Source organism: Cyanistes caeruleus, chromosome 23 (assembly GCF_971803275.1).
Source record: "Cyanistes caeruleus chromosome 23, bCyaCae1.hap1.1, whole genome shotgun sequence".
NCBI lineage: Eukaryota > Metazoa > Chordata > Aves > Passeriformes > Paridae > Cyanistes > Cyanistes caeruleus.
Genome location: NC_141723.1, coordinates 4,439,309 through 4,463,061, shown reverse-complemented (window position 1 = coordinate 4,463,061; position 23,753 = coordinate 4,439,309). Strand labels below are relative to the sequence as shown.

Genomic DNA, 23,753 nt, shown 5'->3' with positions numbered 1-23,753 from the left:
TATGACTAAGCCTATTACAGCTTTTAAGTTTGCATCTGGAGTTAATGTGATGTGCTGATGGCTCTGGCAATGGTCTCACTTTGCTTCTTGGGAGGGAGATTTTCTGCTGAGAGATCCTCGGTGCCCAGGTTTAGCCCTGGGGATCTCAGGATTGCTTCATGCATGAGTTGTGTGGGTGCAAACCTAGGATGTCTGTCCAAAGAGAGGCAGGGAATTCCTGGCAGAGCAGGAGTTAACCCCTGGGCTGTTGTCCTGGGTAGCACCCACAATGCTGCCATTGTGCCCTGCAGCCCCGGCCTGTGAGGGTAACAGGATAAAGCTGTCCCGATGATGTTACAGCCTGGGGAGATGCACTGCAGCCACTCAGCCATGACTAATGCAGCTCTCCTCCAGCTCCCCTGTCTTTGCCAGGCAGGACAGGCCGTGTTTCAGGCAGTTTCTGATTCCTACCGTGCGAGGATGGAGGTGGGGAACCAGGCTGGCTGGATTTGTCCTCACTCTCAGCATGATTTGTCATCCAGATCAGGCTTAGAGCAACCTGAGCTAGTGGAAGGCATCCCTGCCCATCCAGAGGGGTGGAATGGGGTGAGCTTTAAGGTCTCTTCCAACCCAAATCAAGCTGGGATTCTGTAACTCTGTCCTTGACCAGCCACTGCAGAAAAGGAGGTGCCAGCACTGAGTAAAGAGGAGAGAAAGGGGCGAGCTGGTAAAGAGCAGGTGGGCACTGCCAACAAAGGCTGTAGCTGCTGTGTGAGCCATGCAGCCAATGCTGCTGACCTTTTACATCCTGAACATGCACTGGTTTGAAAGATTTAGGGAATTTTATGTATCCAGCTCCAGCAGGACCCTGGAGGCAAGGGGCTGCCACCCTGAGGCCACTGCTGTGCCCGGAGCTGGACCCTGGCACTGCAGGGATCTTGGCATTGCCATCATCTCTGAGTGGCATCACAGAATCACAGACTGGGCCAGGGCAGAGACCTCAGTGGGTCACCTGGTCCTCCCTGCTCCAGCAGGGTCATCCCAAGGCACAGGGCTGTGTCCAGGGCCTTCTGGAATCTCTCCAGTGAGGGTGACTTCACACCCTCTCTGTGTTCAGGACTTGGTCACTGAATAATAAATTTCTTCCCCCTGTCCAGGTGGAACTTCCTGGGATCAGTCCCTGCCCATTCCCCTTGTGCCATTGCTGGGCTCCCCGGAGCAGAGCCTGGCCCCTGCAGGCACTGACAGACAGAGGTGAGGTCCCTTCTCAGCCCCTGAACAGCCTCAGCTCCCTCGTCAGGGAGATGCTCCCATCCCTTCGTCTTTGTCACCCTCCGCTGGCCCCGCTCCAGGATCTCGCTGTCCCTCCTGCGCTGAGGAGCCCAGAGCTGGACACAGCGCTCCCGATGCTCCTGCCAGGGCTGAGCAGAGGGGCAGGGTCCCCTTCCCTGACCCCCCGGCACCGCTTTTCCCCTCGCATCCCAAGGAAACCCTCCGTGGGGACAGAAATGACGTCATCGGCGTCGCAGTCTCCACGGCAACGGGGGACGCGCCCCGCCACGTGACCGCGCGCGGTGTCACGTGATGTTTGCAGCTGCTTCCGGGTCGCTGCGGGACGCGGCCGCCGGGCCTGGGTGAGAGGGGCGGGGGACAGGGGGGGACAGGGGAGGACAGGGGACAGCGGGGGCCGCTGGCACCGCCCGACACCGCCCGGGCACCCCTGACACCGCCCGGGCACCCCTGACACCGCCCGGGCCCGGAGCGGCCGGTGCGGGAGCGCGGAGGCCGCTGTCAGCCGGGGGACAGTGAGGGACGGGGATGGGGACAGGCCCTGTGAGGGGATGGGGACAGGCCCTGGGAGGGGACAGGCCGTGTGTGGGACGCGGAGAGGCCTCGGGGGCTGTGGGCTGTCAGGGGGCAGCTGCGTGCTCGTCCTGCCCCTGGCCCAGCAGCACGGACAGGGAATAATTCCAGCAGGGAATAATTGCTGGTGCAGTGGGACAGGGTCAGGGTCCGGCCAGGAGCGTGCCAAGGCACAGCTGGGGTGTGTGCCTGTGCTCGCAGGGCTCCTCAGCACCGTGCTGTGGTGTGGGAACAAACAGCCCTGCAGGGCTTGATGATGGGGCCTTGACAGAGTTTCACCTGCTTGGGTGGCTTGTCCTGGTGGCTCAGAGGGTCGGGCTCCCTGCCCTGCTACAATTCCTGATAAATCCTACTGGGATTTCCCTGCCCATGGCAGGGAGAGGTGGAACTAGATCTTTAAAGTCCACTTCCAACCCAAACCATTCTATGATTCGCTTCTCTGCCTCTCAAGATCATCTCAAAAATAATTTCCCTGAATCATGTCTCGGGAGAACAATGTTCCAGCTCCTTGCAGATGGATGTTTGTGCTGTTCATCCATTCCTTACGCTTTGTTTTCCGTGTGTGTAAACATGTCAGGATGTGTTTGGTGTGACTGTTCAGGATGTGCCCCGAAATGGCACTGGAATTCCATTAGCATGTCATTAATGATGTCATACTCCTGAAGGGTCTCTTCTTCTCCTGGAAGGCTCAGAGTACAGGGGATGGAAATGTTTTCCAGGCTGGTTTTAGTATCCTCTCTTCACTCATCAGCTGCAGCAGCACACTGGGTTTCCCTGGAATCAGCCTCAAGTCAGGGTCGTGCTCCTCTTTCCAGACACTTTCCAGTGCTACTCCAGCTTGGGAATCCCAGCACAGGAAGGATGTGGAGCTCTTGGGGAGGGTCCAGGGGAGGCACCAGGATGATCAGAGGGATGGAACAGCTCTGCTGGGAAGAAAGGCTGGGAGAGTTGGGATTGTTTACCTGGAGAGGAGAAACTTTGGGGTGACCTCATTGTGACCTTCCAGTACTTGCAGGGAGACAGATGGAGAGGGACAGTTTCCAAGGGCCTGCAGTGACAGGACAAGGAGAAATGGTTCCAAGTGTCAGAGAGTGGCTTTAGACTGGATATTGGGGAGCAGTTCCTCCCCTTGAGGCTGGGCAGGCCCTGGCACAGGGTGTTCAGAGAAGCTGTGGCTGCCTCTGGATCCCTGGAAGTGTCTACAGCCAAGCTGGATGGGGCTTGGAGCCACCTGGGAGAGTGGAAGATGCTGGAAGGAGGGATTGGAATGAGGATTGTTTTTAAGGTCCCTTCCAGCTCAAGCTATTCTGAGATTCTCTGTCCTTGTCACTGGGGCCACAGCCCTGCAGCAGAGCACTTAAATATAACAACAAAGGCTATTTGTTGACACCTCTCAAAGCCCAAGTGCCTCGTTTGCACTCCGTGCTGTCATTTAGAAAACCTAGAGTTATTTTGAGGCGTGAATTGTTCCTTGTGATTCCCTTGTCAGCAGGGACACGCTCAGAAACGTGCACCTTGCAGGTCACCCTGTCCTGCCCTTGTGCTGACAGCATTCCCTTGAAACCTGTCATTCCCTCTGCACATCCTGCTGCTCCTTGCTCCCAGGCAATTGTAGGGATTCAGAGAGGCCAGATGATTGCAGGGGATGTGAAATCCCATGGGAAGGGAGGTGGGGAAGGTGACTGCCCGCTCCACAACAGTTCTGGCATCTCACAGTGGCGCTGGTGTTCAAACATTGAGGAAGAAAATATTGGGGATTCAGAGCTCCCCAATAATTGGATGTAGTGTCAGTAGTTTTTCTTCTCAGTTCTGGATTGCTCTCACACCATTGCTGAAAACACCATTTTTTGCCTCTAAGGTGAGTTTCTGCTGTGGAATTTCCAGCTGGTGTTTGTTCAGCAGGTGAAGAGGGATGGAGCTGATGGAAAAGCCATGTGAAGGACAGAAGGCTTTATGCACGTGGGAGTTACAGAATTTCCAGACCAGGAGGTCTGAATGTGTGTTTGGAAAGCCCTGTTTGTCTGTGGATGGTGCTGAGCTCCCAAACCACTCTGGAATGAGGCTTTTCAGCCTAAAGCCTTGGCTGTCAGTGCAAATTGTACCTGTACTGTGTGGAATGGTTTAGCCTAAAACTAAATGCCTTGCTCCCATCAAACTCCACACTGAGCATTTATTTTTTGTTTCTAGATAGTGACAGGAATCAGGTTTGAGCTATGAATCAACCAAGCTGTTGAAAGATGAAAATGGTGGGGTTTGGTGTTTTTTTAAGTCTAATCCTGTAAGTCCCTATTTGTGACATTTAAACTTTATCTATAATATAAAAATGATAGCATGTTTCAGTCAATTGCTGCTTATTGTACTCAAATCCTTTTGGCTGGAGGTTTTAGGTAGCTTGGTCTTGAAGAAATTAAGTGAAACTTGTTAAACAAGTGATTCTCAGCAAAGGGAGCCTTAGTGAAATAATTTTTATTTGGAATTTTATCTCTAGATTTATATCCCTGCCTGTAACAAGTCTAAGGGAAAGACACAGGCAGAAAATTTAATTCAAGATTATCCACATGGCTTGCAAGGAATGTGTGGTCCCAGTCTGAGGTTTGAAAATGTAATTTTGCAGTAATTAATGGAAAAGCTGCCCTATGACTAATTGTAGAGTGTAGGAAACCTGCACTGGTTCCTGCACGTTCAGGATTGTGATGCTGTGTCCATGATGGGTAGCAGGACCAGGAAACAATCTCTTCATTCATGAATGAACTCTGCTCCTGTGTTACAAACCCATCAAATGCCGAGTTCAGAGAGACAGAGAGGCTGAGTCTCACCTGGGCAGGGCATGGAGGGATCCAAACCACTCACAGTTGACTCTCAGTATCTCTCCAGGCAGCTCAGCAGCCTGTGATGAAGCAAGGCCTTCTTCCTGTGCTGTTCTGTGCCGTGCCCAGATATGAAGGGCACAGTTATTATCTCCCAGATACATTAGGCTGCTGCAGAATGGAATTGGCAGAAGTTGCCTTTCAGCCTGGCCAAGCGATGTTTGGTGACACAGCAGAAAGGGGAAGTTGGCAAACAGCTGTTGGAGCAATCTCCTGCTCACAAACAGCTGTTTGCTCCTTCCCCTGCTGGCTGCCCTGGAGATGTGTTTGAGAACAGCTGTGGATTTCTCACAGTGCTCCTGGGAGGGGCAGAAGTGACAAGTACAGAAGTCACATTTTGCAGCCTGGAATTATCCTGGAAGAGCGTGTGGGGTAAGGAAGTCTTGAACTTGGCCTGTAATGCTGGGTTTGTACAGCACCAAACCCTCTGGCTTAGGGTGCTTTTCAGGCAATATTTTACTTTAATTTTGAATTTGGAATAGGACCTGTTAGATGATCTGGAGCTCAGAAATAAAACCCGTGGCCTATCTACTTGCTTTCCCTGTGTTCTCAAGCACCACTATTAGAAGTGATTATTGCTTGCTGACTGCTCATATGCTCTGTTTTTCTCTTCTTTAACCAGAAGTCCAAGAAGGGAGCATGGACCAGCCCAGTGGAAGGAGTTTCATGCAAGTTCTGTGTGAGAAATACAGCCCTGAGAACTTCCCCTACCGCCGTGGGCCTGGCATGGGGGTGCATGTTCCAGCAACTCCACAGGGCTCACCTATGAAAGGTAAATTTCTGGTCTTTCTGAGCATCTGGGAGTGTGCTGAGACAAATTAACTGAAAGAGAAATCACCTTGAATTGCGCAAAAAAAGAACCATCACAATGTGTTTTTTTACTGGAGAGTAGAGAGACTGGAATCTAACAAAGGTAGAAAGTGACTGAACGGGTAGCTGAAAAAACAAATTTCTCTACAGCATGATAGAATCAGAATTAGAGAATAGAGCAGAATCATTTGGGTTGGAAAGGACCTTCAAGATCAGCAGGTGTGTGGAAGATGGACCTAAGGCCCTGTGCAGTCTGTGTTTTGAGGGTTCAGCAGTCCTTGGATCTTTTCTTCAGGACACTGATCCTATTTTATTATTGGCTGCAGCAACAGGTGTTTTGGAGAGGTGGCTTAAAAACACATAAAATACCTAAATTTGATGTTGCTTCCCATGCCACCAGCTTGCTTTGATGCCTGCAGGGACAGGAGCTCAGTGTACACAGGAGGGGGCATATTTCACGCAGAGTGATGAGCTGTTGAACCTCCAGCCATGCTTTTGTGGCAGCTGCCTCAGGTGAACTTGCAGTGTGCTTTGTCTTCTCAAGGCACCAAATGCTTTGTGACCTAGTGGAGAATTCCCCTCTCCTGTGCTCCTGACCTTGCTGCCTCGAGGGAGTTTAGCCAGATGTGTGTCTGAAGCTCTGTGCTGCTCGTGGATGTCCTTGAGCCTCCCAGACTGCAGAATCTGTGTCACCATCTCCTCTGAACTAGATCCATGTGACACCCTTTAGTCTTCCCTCACACTCTGATGTTGGCATTTAATTCTTGGTTTGTACAGATGGGTCTGAGATTCACATTGATCCCATCAGAGCTGCCCCTTCTTTGTGTCACACATCCTGCCCCATCATGGTCTGTAGGAGTAATCCAAACATCCATCAGGTCAATTTGTGTCATAACCAGCCCCAAAGGGGAAAATAGCCATGGAAATCAGCGGGATGAAGTTTCCAATAACTGGGTTTGACAGAGGAGAAAAGAGGGCCTGAGTTCAGTTGAGGATAAAACGCTCTCAAAATGAACAAGAACAGAAAAATGGCCTGATGGAATGTTCAGTCAATGCCCTCTCTGCAGGGAAATTTACCTCTCCTGCTCACCTGAGCTGTTTGGGTGCTGAAAAGAGGCCATGTCATAAAACCTGACTGAGACATGACTTACAAATACTGCATTAGTAATTCCCAAAGTGCCACACTATCCTTTTTAAGAAACCAAACACTTATGAGCCAGAAAACTTGGAAACCCAGATCACCCCAGGTAATTGTTTGCTCCTAGAGTCCCTTTCCAATCATGCAGCTGTCAAGTGTTAAGGAGAAAAGGGGCCACCTATTTAGGAAAAAGCTTGTGGTAATATTTTAATGGATTTCAGTACTCCAGAGAGGTGGGAAAGTCATGTTGTACCTGAAGGAGTGTAAGACTGATGGCTTACCTTGTCTCAACGTGGATTTCTTGTGTGGAAATTGCTTCCTGTTACAAACCCCCAGCTTTTTGTCATGGTTTAGCCTTAGCACAGCAGGCTGTGATTGAGGTCCAAGTCCTTGGTTTTAGTTTTGGGTACATTTACCTGTCTGAGGAGGAGCTGGAGCAAAACCAAAGCAGAATTGGAAAGGCAGGGCAGAGACACGAGTTTTTGCATGAATGCTGAATGCTCTACACTGAACCTTGGGAGGGGAAATCTTAGGAAGGAAATGTTTAAATACCTCCTAAGAAACGCTTAAATACCTCCTAAGAAATGTTTAAATATCTCCTGGCTGTTACTAGGCCCAAGTGGGCTCAGGGCAAGAGGATAAGGGAGTCTGACTGTGCAGCTCCCCATGTCCTGTGTCCTATCTGCAGCAGCAGCTGCCTGGGGAAGAGCAGAAGTTGTGGCAAGGGCTGATAGGAGACATGCCATAAATGACAAAGGAAGGCCTGATAATACACAGGAATACATGAAGGAACTGAAGAACACTGATAGGAGTGGTACTTCATGTTTACAACCAAGACTTCAGGACAGTGCCTGTTATAAAATCCGTGTTTAACCTGAAATCGGTGTAAATTCTGGCATTCCTGGTGGATTTCTCTTGCTGGCTGCAACATCCATGTTTGGGGCTGGGTTCTGTAACTCCAAGGCAGTGCTGAGCAGAGGCAGCTTCTGTTTTTCCCTGTGCCAGACCGCCTGAACCTGCCCAGTGTGCTGGTGCTCAACAGCTGTGGCATCACCTGTGCCGGGGACGAGAACGAGATCGCCGCCTTCTGCGCCCACGTCTTTGAGCTCGACCTCTCTGACAACAAACTGGAAGACTGGCACGAGGTAAAATGGTCATGGGCGCCTTACTGGGGACCTTTCACAGCTATTACTGACTGCAGATGCATTGCTTTGATGAGAGTTCCATTTTTATGGCTTCTTCCTCCTCTCTGGAGGTGATGTTTATTTACTTGGACAGCAACTGAGCAATACATGTGATAAAATTAATCCAGTGTGGCACTTCACTCCTGTACCTTGTGACTTACAGTCTTGGCCCGTGGGCGAAAAATCTGTATTTTTATTTTATTTCATCATGCAAAGCACTGGAACTGGCATTTCTGACACCAAGAAGTTAATAAGCAGTTTAGTTTTTGACAGAGTGGCAGTCAATTCCCAGCTTTGCCACTGTGATGGTGAGCAAGGTATTTATTCCCTCTCCACATTTGTTGCCTTATCTGCAGAACAGATTTAATAACATTTACCACAAAGGGTATTTCTGCAGCTTCATTAATTAATACTAAATGCTGTCGTAAAATCCTTTGAAGTACTTGGATGAAATAATGCTCAATAAATTCAATGTAACAGGAGTGAAACAATCTCAATCCATTCAAGTGTCATTAAGTTCCTCACTGGATTATGCTCTCCTTTTATATTAGTGTTTAGTGTTGGAAATACGTGGGGAATAAACAGGATATCATGGGGTTTTGTACCATCAGATTGTCATGGCTTTAAGCAGGGAGGGAATGCAGTGTTTGCAGTGTCCCTGCTCAGTGGGGCTGACCCCTTGTGTGGTCATACACTGGTCACTCACAAGCTGCACATCTCACACCCTGCTCTGTGTTCAGTCTCTTCAGAGACTGCTACTGAAAGGCTTCTGTGTGTGCTGGCCCCTTCCTCTGAGGCAGGATTAAGTTTTCACAGCCCATCCATACCAGATAAACATCTCTCCACCCCTAAAACCTGCCCGTGCTGGGGATTCCAGCCTGTTCCCATGCTTAGCTAATAACCTCATAGGCTAAACTGTGTAATTTAAGTCTCCTGTTCTTCAATTTCAGCCAATTTCTGCCTGCCCTGTTCCCAGCAGGCAGGAGGAGCATCATCACCGTTCCTTATACAACAGCTTTATACCCACTAAGAGGAACTTTAATGCCTTTTTTCCTTATTTTAATATTCTACTGAAAAAATACCCTTTTCCCTATAATCCATCATAAGCCAGTTTTTCCTAAATCCTGTGTTTTTGCTGGACTGATGTCATCCAGTTTGCCTACTTAATTCCTGAGGTGTAGCCCCTAAACCATGACATCACCAGAGGGGAGGCATGGAGCGAGGCAGGCTCATTACCTCATGTTTGCCACACCTGAATTCAGGGGAATTCACCCTTTGCCAACTGCTGGGCCATTTACTGACCTCTGTGTGCCGTGGTCTGCCCATCTCTGCCCATGCCAAAGCTTTGTGGAGTTGAGCTCTCCAGCCAGGTGTTCTCTGACTCAGAATTGTTTTCTCCATTGATGTCCGTTGCTGTTGGAAGCTGCTCCCCACTCAGTTCCCCAGTCAGGGAGGGAATTAGGGATTGGGGAGCAGTGGGAAGGTGGAAAAGTGCTCAGTGTTGGCTCCTGGAAGCAGGAGAAGTGTCCATGGCCCCCTGTGAGCGAGGGCTGGCTCCTGGAACGTGCGGCTACTCAGCCTTGGGCTTGAGGTGGATTTTATGACCTCTCCCAGGGGACTGCCCTTCTCTTATCAAGCTGCTCCCAGAGTGTAATTAAATGAACTCTTGAGGAGAATGAGCAATTAACCAATCCATCTAGATCAGGAATGGCTGGATATGAATTACAGGTAGATATCCCTATGTTTTTCTCCATATTGTTGCTTTGTGATGATTCCACAGGGCCCCTTTGAGGAGGTGGGATATTATTGCCAGAGGTCCAATTACTGCCTGATATACATTTCTTTCTTTCTTTCTTTCTTTCTGTTTTTTTTTTCTTCCCTCCCCACTTAGGTCAGTAAAATTGTGTCCAACGTCCCCCACTTGGAGTTTCTAAACCTGAGTTCCAACCCTCTCAGTTTGTCCGTTTTAGAGAGAAGTTGCGCTGGGTCTTTCGCTGGCGTCCGCAAACTTGTGCTCAACAACAGCAAAGCTTCCTGGGAAACAGTGCACACCATCCTGCAGGAATTACCAGAGTAAGCCTGGGAATCTGGGGATTTACTGCTCTCAGGTCAAGGCTGGGTTATGGAGTTGTGTGGTGAGGGATGAGGGGGCTGTGAGGATGCAAACATCAGCAGAGAGGAAGGGATGTTTTCCTTTGGGAGTTTGGGAACTCCAGGTGAGTGCTTTACATTGTCCTAAAAACCAAATTTGGGTGGTGCTGCAAAGCCCAGGCCTTCTCCTCCTCCAAACCTAAATACCAGAGATGGATAGTGACCCCAAAAATGTAGGAGGGTCACACTTCCCTTTGAGTCACTGTGCAGTGAATGGTGCAGGGCATACCTGTTCAAGGGGTGGTACCTCTGAGGGTCTGGCCACTTGTCAAGGAATATTTCATCCTGCTTTTCTCTGCTACGGTGTTGATTTCTGTGGTTTGGTCACAGGCCACCTTGGCATTCTGCTCCCATGGATGTCCTCAGTGGCTTTGTTTTGATGACAGATCCCTCTTTGTGTGGCTTTGTAAGCAGAGATGATGACAGCAGAATGTCCTGTGTGGCCAACCTACACTTCTCTGGGATTGTGAGAGTTCAGTTGTCTGAAAACTCAGTAGGACCTTTTCTTTCTTTAATAGGATCTGTTCTTTCTGTAATGGGAATCTTTGGCAGTGATGTGGGGAAAAAAATCATCATCAGGGTTGTATCGAAACCCCATTTTAAATTAAGCTGAGAGCACTGGGAGCTGGTCCAGTCGCCACTGGAGCTGGGTTGGTGGCTTGTTGGGCACAGATGTGGAAGACAACCCCAACCAATCTGTCACACAATACTGGGAGAGACTCAGGGAACACATAAAAGGTTTTTCTAATCTCTGAAGATATAGTTGGGAGCAGAGGTGTAGTTGAAACACTCTATGTGGAGGGCTCAAAGGCTTTCTCTACACCAAGGTTCTCAGAGCTGTTACAGAAAGTTGTGTTAAAATCACATAAAATTAACTACATGATCCTTTCTGCCCTGTGCAGCTTGGAGGAGCTCTTCCTGTGCCTTAACGACTATGAAACAGTGTCTTGTTCTCCAGTTTGCTGTCAGTCTCTCAAGCTACTCCACATAACTGACAATAATCTTCAAGACTGGACTGAAATTCGAAAGTTGGGAATTATGTTTCCATCACTGGACACACTTATCCTGGCTAACAACAACCTCACCACCATTGAAGAGTCAGAAGATTCCCTGGCAAGGCTCTTCCCCAACCTAAGATCCATCAATTTGCACAAGTCAGGTGAGAGCCTGGGAGCTGGGGTGGGTTTTCTTGGTTGATCAGAGTCTCTCCTCCTGTACAGATGACAAGCAATGAACTTGCCCATCTGTGGGATTTTCCTGCTGCTTTGGGTAATTAGTCATTATCAAAAGATGAGTCAGAGCAGCGTGGACCAGTTAATCGAAATGAGCTGGAAAGGATTTTATGTTGGTAGTTTCCCTCTGTTTCCCATCCCTGCCTCAGGTACTCCTGGCTGGGGAAGGATAAATAAATGTCTGGCAGTGGAGGGGATGAAAGAATCCCATTTTCCCTTTATTCCCTGCTTTAGCTTGGGTAAAATGAGGGCATGTGCAGGTATTGGAGTGTGGATCAAGCATCCCTCAGCAGAAGCTGTCTGTCATCTGTGCTCAGTCATTACAGCCTCACAAGTGGTGCTGGAAGCTGCTTTTAGACTCCAGCCCCAGAGAATTTTCAGCCAACGCTCCAGAAAGAGAATGAGCAGTTGGAATATTGGGAAGAGCACCCTGTGCTGGGAGAGAAGGAGCTGCAGGGCAGCTCGTGGGGGCTGTGACGTGTTTGTGTATGACACATACACCAGAAATTCATTTGCAGGAGTGCTTCATGCACCAGCAGCTTTTGTTCTTTACAGCTTTATATGCTGTGCAAGCGCTGCTGAAGTGTCAGGCAGGTAGAAGGGACTTTATTAACATGCCCTACAATGTAAGCATCAAGGAATCCCTGTAATAAAAGCTTAACTAGAGGAGGAAAAGCCTGTTAAGCTGCATTTGAAAGCACTGTCTCACCAAGGAACAAGTGCTCCTCTGGTAAGTAGTTTTGCAGTTTTGATGCCAGGTGCTTAAGAACTCTGGGCTCGGTGTTGCATTTTGATGTTTTGGGAGCTGAAAGTCAAACAGGAATCCCAAGGAGCTTGTTAAAACTTTTTGGGGGTTTTAGAGAAAGCTGCTGCACTCTGAAGTTCTGGCAGGCAAAGGCTCCAAGATGAGTTGTGTTGATCTCACCACACAATCACGGCTCTGCTCTGCTCAATCCTCAGCTTTCTTTTATTTTGCCCTCCCCACTTGCTTTGTTATCCCAAATGTCAGGTCCTGAGGGGGGCTGAAAACGAGTTAAAACCTTTTTCATTAAATGGCTAGATGGCTTTTGGGACTGTTTCACCATTGGGTTGTGAGCAGGAATGGGACCCAAGGTGGTTGTGTATGTGAGGTAAAGCCATTTGGTGGCCATTTAGTGATGCCTGGGATGAAAGAAGTGCTGGTGACTTTAACACTCTGAAGGCAGCATCCTTTTATAGACACAACATCACTGATGCTGGTCAGTCCCCAGCAGTGAGGCCAAGGGCTGAGTGGTCCATAAAAAAGCCATGGAGAGCATCCTTCTAGACTTGGAAATAGCACAAGAGAATTTCAGCTCCTCTGTCTTGTAAGCAAATGTTGATTTTTTTTTTTTACCAGCACATTGTGAGCAAAAAGCCAACTTCTCAAAGGAACAGCAGTGACACTCTCCTGTCACATATGTTCTTTGGCTGTGTCTGATTATTGTGGATCCATGATGTGTTTTCTGTGTTTGTTAACACAAATCTTTCCTCCTGAGCAGGTCTGCATTGCTGGGAAGACATTGACAAGTTAAATTCTTTCCCCAAGCTTGAAGAAGTAAAATTGCTGGGAATTCCTCTGCTGCAGTCTTACACCACTGAGGAACGCAGGAAGCTGCTAATAGCCAGGTCTGTTGGTTTGTTCTGCTCAGCAGAAACATGACAAGGCAGGGAAGGGGTGGGAGCAGCTCATCAGAGGAAGAGGCTGGCAGGAGATGAAATTCTGTGTGAATGCAGAAAGATTGGAGCTTGATTTGTTGGGTGGGAGCAGCTCATCAGAGGAAGAGGTTGGTAGGAGATGAAATTCTGTGTGAATGCAGAAAGATTTGAGCTTGATTTGTGGAAAAGTCAGAGAAGTCAAAATGTTAAATCTGACTGCTCTGCTTCTCAGAGGATTTTGTGAGTCTCCTACAGATCTGTGCACGTGTGGTGCATATCTGTGGTGAAATTCAAGTGCTTAATTTTGAGTGTTCTTGAGAAATTACATGGAACTTCCTCACTCTCTCAAAGGGATCGAGGCCTGAGCTTCCTGGCAGGAATTCTCATGATGTTAAAGCTGAGGCACTTTTGAGGTGACTGCCTTGTTGGTGAGCCTTTCTGGGCTCCCCTCCTGGCTGACTGTGGCTCTTGGTGTGTGCCTGCAGGTTGCCATCCATCACCAAGCTCAACGGCAGCATCGTGGCCGACGGGGAGCGGGAGGACTCGGAGCGGTTCTTCATCCGCTATTACATGGAGTTCCCCGAGGAGGAGGTCCCTTTCAGGTAGGAATTCTCTGTCCTGCAGTGGAGAGCAAGGACAGAAGGGTGGTGACTGGCCAGGTGATGGGAAATACGTGCCTGCTGTTCCATGAAAAAGACATCACTCACCTTCCTTGGCTCCTTCAGTCTGTTTGGGCTGAAATTGTCATATTATCATTGTCTGATGATTTGTTGGGTCACTCCTGAGTCAGGTTTGGTCTTAAAAGTGTCAAGTGCCATTAAACAACAGGACTGTTGAGTTCATGACCTTCATTGTTTTGTGGCCTGTCCCACGGCTCCCTTCATAATCCACCTGTGTTTGGGAGTGCCCAAAGCCAGGATACATCGTGCTCTCCAGTGCCAGGCCAGGTCGTCTGTTCCTGTGGACCATCTGGTGTGTGGAATGTGGCTGGCAATGGGAAGCTGTGCCCTCTCTTTCAGGCCTGCAAATCACAAGTCTGATGGGTTTTCTTTGCCAAAAAAGTACATCCAATGATCCGTTCATCCTGGTAAACGAATGAACTTGGACAGATGCTGTTCAGTCTGGATCTTTTTTGTGCCAGCATCCACTGACTGCTTCTAATGGGCTGAGAAGGGATCATGGAGCATCAGACCACTGCCTTTACCTTTCCTCTGCCTGAAACCCTCATGTGCTTTTGGACAGCAAAGCTTTATTATCCTTTTTTTACAGAAAAGGGGTAGGACAGGAGTGTGTGTGACTCTGAGGGCACAGACAGAGGTGGGGACGCTCTGAAGGTCACAGGTATGGCCTGGCATGGATGGCAGAGGTGTAAATGGAATCTGCTCAGTGTTCTCCTCTGCTTAACTCTCAGCTAAAATGCCTCTTGTAATTCTAAAGCTCTGGATATGTGACTTGCCAATCCGGGAAGGAGGTGGGAAGGCTGGAAGGGGGAACAAGGGCATGGCATTTTGTGTGAATATTAATAGGGTCAGTGATTATAATATTTGTTAAAAGCATGCTGGGGTCAGTTCAGAGGCAGAGGGCACTCATGCAGTCAGGGAGACAAGACAGCTGGTCCTTTTTCTGAGGACAAGTCATGACTTGTAATTTTAGAGGGCCTCGAAGCGTAAAAAATGAAGGAAATATTGGAAGGGATAACAGCAGAGACGGAGAATGCAGGAGAGAGGAAGGGGAAAAGGAAGACTGGTAGTGTGAGCTCATGGTCCTGCTTCCAAAAGGGATTAATTTCCATAACATTTCATTTTTCTTGTGTTTGGTGGTGACAGAATGTCAGTGATCCATATATTGCTGGGAAGGACGCAGTGGGGTACAGCTTTAGGCACTCATGGTGCCTAGGACATGGGTTTTGGGAGCAGGCTGTGTGTTACACATCACCACACACCACTGGGGTTGGTTTGCAGGTGGGATCTCATGTAAAAGATTACTGACATCTCACCCATCCAAGAAAACCAGGCTAATTTTGACCAACATGCCAGCTTTATGCTAGGAAAATTACCTCCCCCTCTGGTTTCTTAGCCTTTAAACACTGGTACTGCCTTTTTCATGGTCAGTGGCTTCTTTGTCCAAATCCCTTCATCTGTGCAGCGTTTCCAATAGACTTCTGCAGCTGCCAGAGAGGGTTGTTCTGTCCTGGAGGGGTTGGGTGCTACTGCAGACTATTTTCTAGTGAGGCTGCAGATGGCTGAGTGTCCCCAGTGTTGGGTTTCAGTTCTGGACCCACAGTCAGCAGCCCTTGTCCAAAGGGAGATCTGGCATTCCTTGCAGAGGGATTTTGTGTCTGTTTGTTGCTAAAGCTTCCCCTTCCTCACTCCCAAATCTGGTGTGGTGGCTCCAGAAGTGGTTTGTAATTAGAAACTAATCAGGACACACATGTTGTGGCTGGGGTCTGACATCTGCATTGCAGTGCTGCCTCGAGCAGAGGGAGAACAACTTGAGCACGGAAAACTTCCCAGTGGGAGCAGCCCCCCTCCAGACTGGCAAGGTGCAGCCTGTGATAAGCTCTGTGGGCAGAACCCCCCTGCTTGCTGCATTGCTGTCTGCAGCTGGAAGGGATCAGGCGGGCAGGGAAGTGGAAGGAAGGATTTATCTCTGTGGATGTCGTGGTTCTAGGGAGCGCCGGGTGCACAATCCAATATTGGCTGTCTTGTGGAGCGACGTCCTCGTGTCTGGGGGGTTTTAATGAGGCCTCTGCTTGTCTGCTCCACTGTTTATCTGCAGAGTATCACAGGCACTTTCAGCCAGGCTCGGGTCTTCAGCAGCCTCAGCATCTGCCAGGCTGCAAGGGGTGATTAGAAAAGTCCCCAGGGTGCCTATTATTGGGGTCCAAAACATCCATGTACCAGTCTGCCTTGGTCCTGATTGATTTGAGGGCAGCCAGTCACTCGCTCTCCCCGCTTTCTTTGCAGCTCACATACAAAGGAGTAGGCTGCAAAGCTCATTCTGCCCTTCCTCAGCACAAGAAAATTTCAGAGAGCATTGCTTGACCCACCACATATTTACAGCACACATTTGGATAATCGTGGCTCTCTCATGGTGGTTCTGTCTCTCAGCTTGGCTGAAATTTGTCCCCCTCTTTATCCTCTCCCCACCATCAGCCCAGTTCACTCTTAGTGAATGAATCATGACAGTACTTGTGGCTGGCCCAGAAGTTGTTGCTGGTCTGCAGCAGCAGAGATGCTGAGAATTAAGGGGATGTCCCAAAGGGGCGCTGAGGGTTTGGAGCAGCAAGAGGGGGGTTCCTCTCTCCCTCTTCCCCATCAGATGCTGCTGCTGGCAAATCCTTCCAGAGAAAGAGAACCCTCCTCACTGCTGACATGTTGGCTGGCAGTTGCTCTGCCTGCAGGTGGGTTAAACGTGGGGAGTGTTGTTTTCTCTCAGCACTAATGGATGGCTTTCCCAGATGAACGGGGCTGCTCCTGCCACCCCGGTGCCCGTGAGAGCAGGGCACCGTCCTGCCTTTGGACGCTCTGGTTGTGTCCGTGGGACTGGGGAAATCCTAGTGCCTTGTGGCCCTTAGCTCAGTGCCCAGCACACAGAGGGGCTGCTGTTCTCCAGGAACATTCCTGCCTCCGGCAGCACTCCCTGGGGTCACCCAGCCTGCCAGATCCCATCTCTGCTGCGGGGGCTGTGACACCGCGCCCATCGCATTCAGCTCCGCCTGGGATCCGGAGCACAAAGCGCTTTCTGTGCAGGGGCTCTGAAACGTTACCTGTCCTCGGCAGCTCTCAGCCTTTGTCATCCCAGTCCCATTGTGTTTTGTGCTGCCATTCCTCCTCTTTCCCAGCCAGGCAGGGAGATCCAGCCTGGCCCAATGGGAGCGATACCAGGGGGGCGGGGGTGACACAGACTTTCCATTGCAGGGACCTTGGGAAGAGAACTTGGCTGCAAGGACACGGTGACAGTGGAGTGTGTGCCTCTGCTAGTAAAATTCCCATCTTGTTTTAGAGCAGGTGTGAGGGATCAGCTGGCAAGAAGTGCCCTGTTATCAGCTCTCAAACTGTGCAGCAGCTCACCTTGTTTCAGTGATCTTGATGATCCTGTGCTCAGTGGAGTGTAACATTTGGGACCTAGGTGGCCTTTTGGAAAACAGCAGGAATGTCTGATGATCAGTTAAGTCATGAGGCCACAGATACTGGGAATCTAAACTGAGGGTTGTGTCCTTTTTGTGAGCACTGGCTTGGTTCTGGCACTCTTCAGTGAAGTGTTTTCCCTGGAGCAGGAGGCGCAGTTGTGAGCACAGCATCCTCTCTTTCTTCCAAATCCCACTGCAGCCACGGCTGGGATTTCTGAAACTGTAGGAGCCCAGACTGTGCTGCTCAGTTTTGTCAGGAAGCTGTTTAGAGACCAGCCAGCTCCAGCATCTCAGGCTGGTGGTAACTTCACCTTCCTTAGCGAGATAATTCTCCCTAGTGGGACACTGAGCTCATGTCGGTGCCACGGTGCAGCCTGGGAACCGTGGGACAAAGTGAGTGGAGTGCTTGGGCTTTCTGGGGCTTCAGGCCATCAGCTGGAATCAGGGTCAGTGTTGTGTCATGTGGGGAACACTCAGACCTGGGAATTGTGCATTGTGGCTGCACCATAAGTCTGGACTTGTTGAATTTTCCAGGTATCATGAGCTGGTCACCAAGTATGGGAAGCTGGAGCCCTTGGCAGTGGTGGATCTGCGGCCTCAGAGCAGCGCCAAGGTGGAGGTTCACTTCCAGGACAAGGTGGAGGAGATGTCCATCCGCCTCGACCAGACTGTGGCAGAGCTGAAGAAGCACTTAAAAACTGTGGTGCAGCTGTCAACAAGCAACATGCTGCTCTTCTACTTGGACCAGGAAGCTCCTTTTGGTCCCGAGGAGATGAAATACAGCTCGCGGGCGCTGCATTCCTACGGCATCCGGGATGGGGATAAAATTTACGTGGAGCCCAGAATGAAATAGCCTTTCTGCCCACACCCACACGCCCCCACACACCCACACACATGCATTGAGGAGTTTTTTGCAAGGTTTTTGTTTCGGTTGGTTGGTTGAGGTTTGGTTGTGTTTCTGTAGCAGGTAATTTCTTAGCCCGGAGGAAGTGCCCTGATCTGAGAACCATGCCCACCATCCACTGCAGGTGACCTTGAGGTGACAATTGACTTTAGGATGTGTGTTTCAGTGTGGGCAATACCTTGATGTTTCCTTTGATGCTCCGGTATACTCGTGATTTGGCGTGAATGGTCACTTGTTCAAGCTAAACAATGCCAGGGTCCATAAGGGAGGAGACAGCTCGGTGCAGAATTTGACCTGTTGTTTTCTTTTCTGAAATTTTTTGGTGTTTTACTCCACCAGAGCTCCCTTTGGCCTAGCTATCCAACTGTGGCTCGAGCTTGCTGTAGTATTTTCTTGCAGCTTGGTGCTGTCTCAACCTTTTGTTGTGCTCGAGTTCACAGGAAAGATCTCCATCAGTATTTTGCTTGATTCAGAGCTCAGGTACTTTAGTGCATCCACTTCACTCCACTGGTTTGCTTTCTGTGAGTGCACAAAATGGGGGAAAGAAAAAGAACTTCCCAGAAAGAAACCTTTCTTTTCAAAGTGCACGCTCTATATCCACCTGATTTTGGGGGGAAAAAAAAGAGGTTTGGGCTGCTGTACCCATCTCACATGGTGCCTGCAGCCTGTGGGGATAAAGGGTGTGTTGGAAAGCGAATTTTGGGAGGTGGTGGATGAGCGCTGCGTTGGAAGGGCTTTTAGAGCAACAGGCCAACAAGGGGTTAAAGAGCAGCTTCCCCCGTTGGCCATTGCCCATCCTGATGCTGAAGAGATCCTCCTTGCACTTCACCTTGTGCCAGTGGGCGCTGCAAGTGGAATGGCTAAAATTCCTCTCCTGGGAGGGAGGAAGAGTCAAGTTGAAGTTTGTGTTTGTTGCTGTTGCACCAGTTCAAACCTAGCACTTTCCCCGGGGCCCCTGGCCGGGGTCCCTGCCTAGGGTCCGAACTCGGAGGATGTGTTGGCTGGGATCAGCCTCTGGAAGTGGAGGAACAGAGCAGCTGGACTCACGCTGGGTGTTCAGCAGGTTTCACTCTCTCTCTCCCTCTTGGCTTCCCCCACGCGCCCCTCGTAGGCATCGCGTGCTGCTGCTTCACGTAGTCCCCGTTTTCTACTGCAGAGCAGATTCCCCTGCCTGGGCAGTGAAATCTTCCTTCCTTCCTTTCTCTCTCGTTTCGCTTTCCTGTGTCTTCCCTGCTCCAAGTTCAAGACTTTCCCATTTTCCTGGTTCCAAGCAGCTGCAGAGCAGTTTTTGGAGCTGTGCAGCGAGGGCTCTAGTTACACATGAACTCCTGACCTTCATTTTGAAATGCTCCCTTTATCCCCACGTGCACTTTCTGTCCCAGGATGCTTTTGCCCACATCACCGAGCTCCTTTGGTATTCTTGGAGTTGTGTATTTTCTCTTCACGTTTTACCTGGATTGTGGGGTGGGATCAGTGGGGAGGGGATGAAGTATTATTATCTCATAGTCTTCAGGTTTAGGATTTGGGGATTGTTCAGAGGGGATTAGTTCCTTATCCAAAGCGAGGGTTAAAATGGGAGGATTTAAAACAAGTTACTAATTTGTGCCTCATCCCCCTGCCAAAAATAGCAATTTCTTGGCCCCATTGAGATGAGCAATAGGGAAGGGAGTGAATTTTCCATAGGTAGCATAGATTTTCCATAGATCCGTGGTACCTGTAAACTAAACAGCAGGGAGATAGTGGCAGTATAGCATAAAATGATGCTTTTATAAGCTAGAGCTTTACTGAAGATGTATTTTCCATTTGGGCAGCAAAAAATAATTTGCTGCCTGATAGCAGAACCCTTAAGCCAACACTTCTGTATGATATATACATACCTACCAATAGGAAAAGTTGTGGTTAATAAGATATTTTGTTATAAAGCAAAGTTTTATGAAGATATGGTTGTTTAATATTAGAAGCCTATTTCAGCCCTTGACCTCCAGTGTAAGTAGGTTATCCCTGAGTGGCTGCAGAGTCCGAGGCAAGTGACCTATGGGGATGCAAAAGATTCTCTGACCTAATTCTCCAGAGCAGTAATTGCCTCTGTGGGTATATTTATGGCATTGTACCTGCTATTAATGAGATGTTGTAACTCTTGACCAACTTCCTCAGCACAATTAAGTGTCTGGGTTTCAGAGAAGGGAATAAACAAAGGCCATTAAAGGCTGGAATGGGATGATAAAGAAGAGCCAAGTACGTGCTTTTAGGTTTGTTTGCCCACTAAAAATTGGGCTGTCCTGGAGGGATCGGTGTTGTCACCAGCTCAGAACTGGCAGTAAATCCTGATTTTATTTGTGACAGACCTGGTGGGAACTGGAAGATGGGAAAAGAGAACACAGAAGGTTAACTGGTGCTGGGGATTTGGTGCTGACACCCAAACCTGCTCCCCTGGTCTGTTCAGGTATGAAGTCACCACCCTGCCACTTCTCCAGGGGAAGGGTTTTCTCAAGGCATTCACCTTGTGTGCAGATAGTGGAGCACTCACGGGGTAGGAACCAGAAACCTTGGTTGGCTTCCCACGGAGAAGGACTCGCCCCCAAAACCCAGAGAGAGTTTATGTGTGCAGATGATCAGCTGTGGGACCAAATGGCACTCAAGGATGTGGCAAAATACCCCAAATCAGCTTTGTGGGGAAGGGTCTTGTGTGTGTGCCACCCAACAGGGGACCACATCTTGGTGAGAGAGGAGAAGGATCTGGCTGGGAGAGGAGTTTTGGGTGCTGAGTGAGGGTGCAGCTGTGGTTTGATTTAAACCTCTGCTATGCCAGGAGGGGCCATATCCAGGTCTTGCCAGCTTCAGCTAAAGGTCTGTGACATCCACTTGAGAAAACAAAATAGATTTGCAAGCTTCCCTGGCTTGTGTGTCCTTCTATCTGAGGGCTGCTTTTGTCGAGAGCTGTTGTGTTGTTCCTGCCAGTTAATGCATAAAAATCTGCCAAGGGCAGCTGTGCAGCAGGCACAGCCCCTGCTCCATGAGGACTGGGGTGACAGCTCCACACCAAAGTGTCCCACAGCTCTGTGTGCCGGGTTTGACGCTGTGCTGTTGTGGTTTTGGATACATTCCTGTTGAATATCCATGTTTTTGGCCAGATGTTCCGGGTGAATCGCCTGATGGTGTTATGAGTTATCAATATGCACGGGGTGCTGGCTGTGCTCTGCTCCCTGGCTGGGATTTGTCACCTCGTTTTTTGGGAGCTGCTGGCAGCTGTGAGCCGTGGTGGCTTGGGGGAAGTGCTGCTGGGGACAGGCTCTCCCTGTGCCCTCTCCTCCTCGGGTCTGGAACCCGACGGAGGCACCGCAGCGGCTCTGCCTCCTCGCTTGTCAGTGAGATTCTGTAGGTTCCGTTCATGTGCAAGATTTGAGAATGCAGACGAGGTGCTTAAAGCAGCCCAGAGGCTAAAATATGTATTCCTGGCAGCTGTGCCTCCCCTGTTTGGATGTGGCACTTTTGTAGGCAGCAGAGAGACGCCTTCCCCAGAGCAACGTTAGAGGCGCTTCAGCCATCTCAGGCCTTTGCCTCTGTGATTGCTTTTCTGCAGTTCCTGGAAACTTCAAATATAATTTAAACACAAAGATCTGTTCTTGCTCCCTGTTAATGTTGCATCCATATGTAATTTCAAAGAAGAACTGTAAGTCCATCTGGATTTTATTCTGGTTTCTCTCCCTGGGGATACACCTCCCGCTCCCACAATTTGCCTTTGGTTTGCTCGCAGACTTAGTGGTGGAATTCAGGCCAAAACAGGTCATTGGTTTGGATCAGTTCAATAAACTTATGTAAGTTTTTACACAAAAACCCCTGGTGTCCTGAGCTTTGCACTTTTGTCTTCCCTGAAGCAAAAATGTTCCCTGTTATCACCCCAAAGATGTGAGTGAAAACTGGCAGGATTTTTTTTGTCCTGCTGATGGTTTTGTTGTCTGTCCGTGAGCTTGGGCACAGCCACAGGAGCCACCTGTTAAAAGGAGGAGTCACAGAGCTGGAAGATCTGTTCCTCTTCTGGACTGTGTTTCCCTGTGTGTGGGACTCATCCCCACCTCCAGGTGAGGAATAAAGCTCAAGCTTGCTCTCTCCCTCTTCAGGGACTGGCCTTGGGGTTAAAACAAATTTCACTCTCATGGCTTGCACCAAATAACCCTGGGGGAGGCAGGAGGACGGAGATGCCCCTCTGGATGGGAAACAGCTTCTGGACAAATCCCTTGCCAGGGCATCTTCCAGGGGCTGTTCCTTGGGATAGGAACGAGACAAGGTCTGTGCCGAGGTCAGGCAGCCACGGAAACCCTTGTGGCATCTTTGAATGCTTGTTTTTTCCTTGAGGTAAGGCACAGGAGGAAGTTTCCTGCTAGAATAATTTAGGAAAAAAAAAAAAAAAAGAAAAAATATTTGGTTGTTCAGCTCTGATGTGTTCAGCACTGCATGATGGGAACATCCCCTGCCAAAAGAAGAGAGGCTGGAAGACAAAGTCTTCCCCAAAGAGACAGTGAGACCTAATCAAACTTCATCAGTGTTCACTTGCCCAGGACAAACAGGACCAGAATATTAAACTGACAAAGGAGCAGAAGGAAACTTATTTTCACCAGTTTTCTCTGTGTTACAGAACAGAATGAGGAGAGTAAATTGATTTTCCTGGAGCTGGTTGTGTTTAAAATGTATGGGAAGGAAGGGAAGAGCTGGGATACAGGCTAGAAGTAATCTGCCCCTGGAATATCAGTCAGTGCTGATATCCCCCTGCCCTCCTAAAATAGTTCTGTTGGCTTAGAAAAGGGTAAAAATAAATTTAAAAATGAAAGAATCCTGCTAGCAAGGCCATGCATGGAGGATGGAGGGAAAGCAAATTCTGGGATTTGCTGTGGAGGCAGCGAGGTGCCCTGATGTGCTCAAAGAGACTGCTGAGGTAAGAGAAAGCTTTTTGGGGAAAACTTGATGAACACACTGCCAGGACCACAAAGGGGAAAAAAATTTGGGCTTCTTGTTGGGCTACTGGCATTCCTGTCTCCTCTCTTCCTGACAAAGGGTGGAGGACAAGAGGAATTACGACCTCCTAGCAGGGAAAACAGGGAATAAAAGGCCCCCACCCAAAATATCAGGGGAAAATCAGCCAAGCTCGGGTTGTTTTCCCACTGCTGGGGTTGGAGCAGTGCCTGTCTGACCTGAGCCTTGCTGCAGGCTGAAAAATCATCTCAAATGTGGCTCTGCTGGTGGATCCTTCACCCCTGGGCTGCTGTTTCAGCCCTCCCTCTCATCCAACGTGGATATGAACCAGCTGAAATCTTTTTCTGGGTACAGATTGGACTCAAATGCAGAGCTGTGGTCAGCCCAGATGCCAGAGGCAGGGAAAATCCCCGTGGAAACTGCAGCTGTATAAGTGAAAATGATAATAACGCTCACAGCAGTCCCCCAGTGAAGCTCCCCACCAGCACCAGTCCTTGCAGAGGGGATGGGACAGCAAGGAAACCTTCTCTGGGCTGGACTGGGTGAGTTTTTCCTTTTCCACCTGTAAAAGCAGGACTTGGATGGCAAAGCAACTCCATTGAGACTTCAGGGCAGTGCCTTTGAACGGCGCTTTAAGCCTAGCACTGTTTAATGCTAATCCTGTAACTTTATATAGATGGGCTCTTTTTTTTCCCCCCTTTACACAAAGGAGGAAGGGGCTCAATTCTTCTGAGGGTTGGGTTTTCTGTTCCCTGAGCAGCAGAGCTGCGAGCCCAGCTCCGTCTCTCTGGCATTTCCATCTGAATCCACCTGAAGGGGGTGAGCTTCTGGGGAAGAAAGAGGCTTCT

The 23,753-nt window shown here is 49.3% G+C and overlaps 1 protein-coding gene across 3 annotated transcripts; it reads left to right on the top strand.

The window, feature by feature from the left end:
• Positions 1-1,476: 1,476 nt before the first annotated feature.
• TBCEL (tubulin folding cofactor E like) lies at positions 1,477-21,771 on the top strand. 3 transcript variants are annotated; one of them, XM_023941464.2, is made up of 8 exons: positions 1,477-1,613; positions 5,332-5,481; positions 7,663-7,802; positions 9,733-9,914; positions 10,895-11,151; positions 12,745-12,871; positions 13,387-13,503; positions 17,568-21,771. In XM_023941464.2, exons 2-8 carry the CDS (start codon positions 5,349-5,351, stop codon positions 17,884-17,886), a joined length of 1,275 nt encoding a protein of 424 aa, XP_023797232.1. In that variant the 5' UTR covers positions 1,477-1,613; positions 5,332-5,348; the 3' UTR covers positions 17,887-21,771. The 3 variants fall into 3 exon arrangements, with proteins under 3 accessions (XP_023797232.1, XP_086717632.1, XP_023797234.1); XM_086861506.1 differs by lacking the exon at positions 1,477-1,613 and adding an exon at positions 1,750-3,700; XM_023941466.2 differs by lacking the exon at positions 1,477-1,613 and adding an exon at positions 3,777-5,081.
• Positions 21,772-23,753: the final 1,982 nt, after the last annotated feature.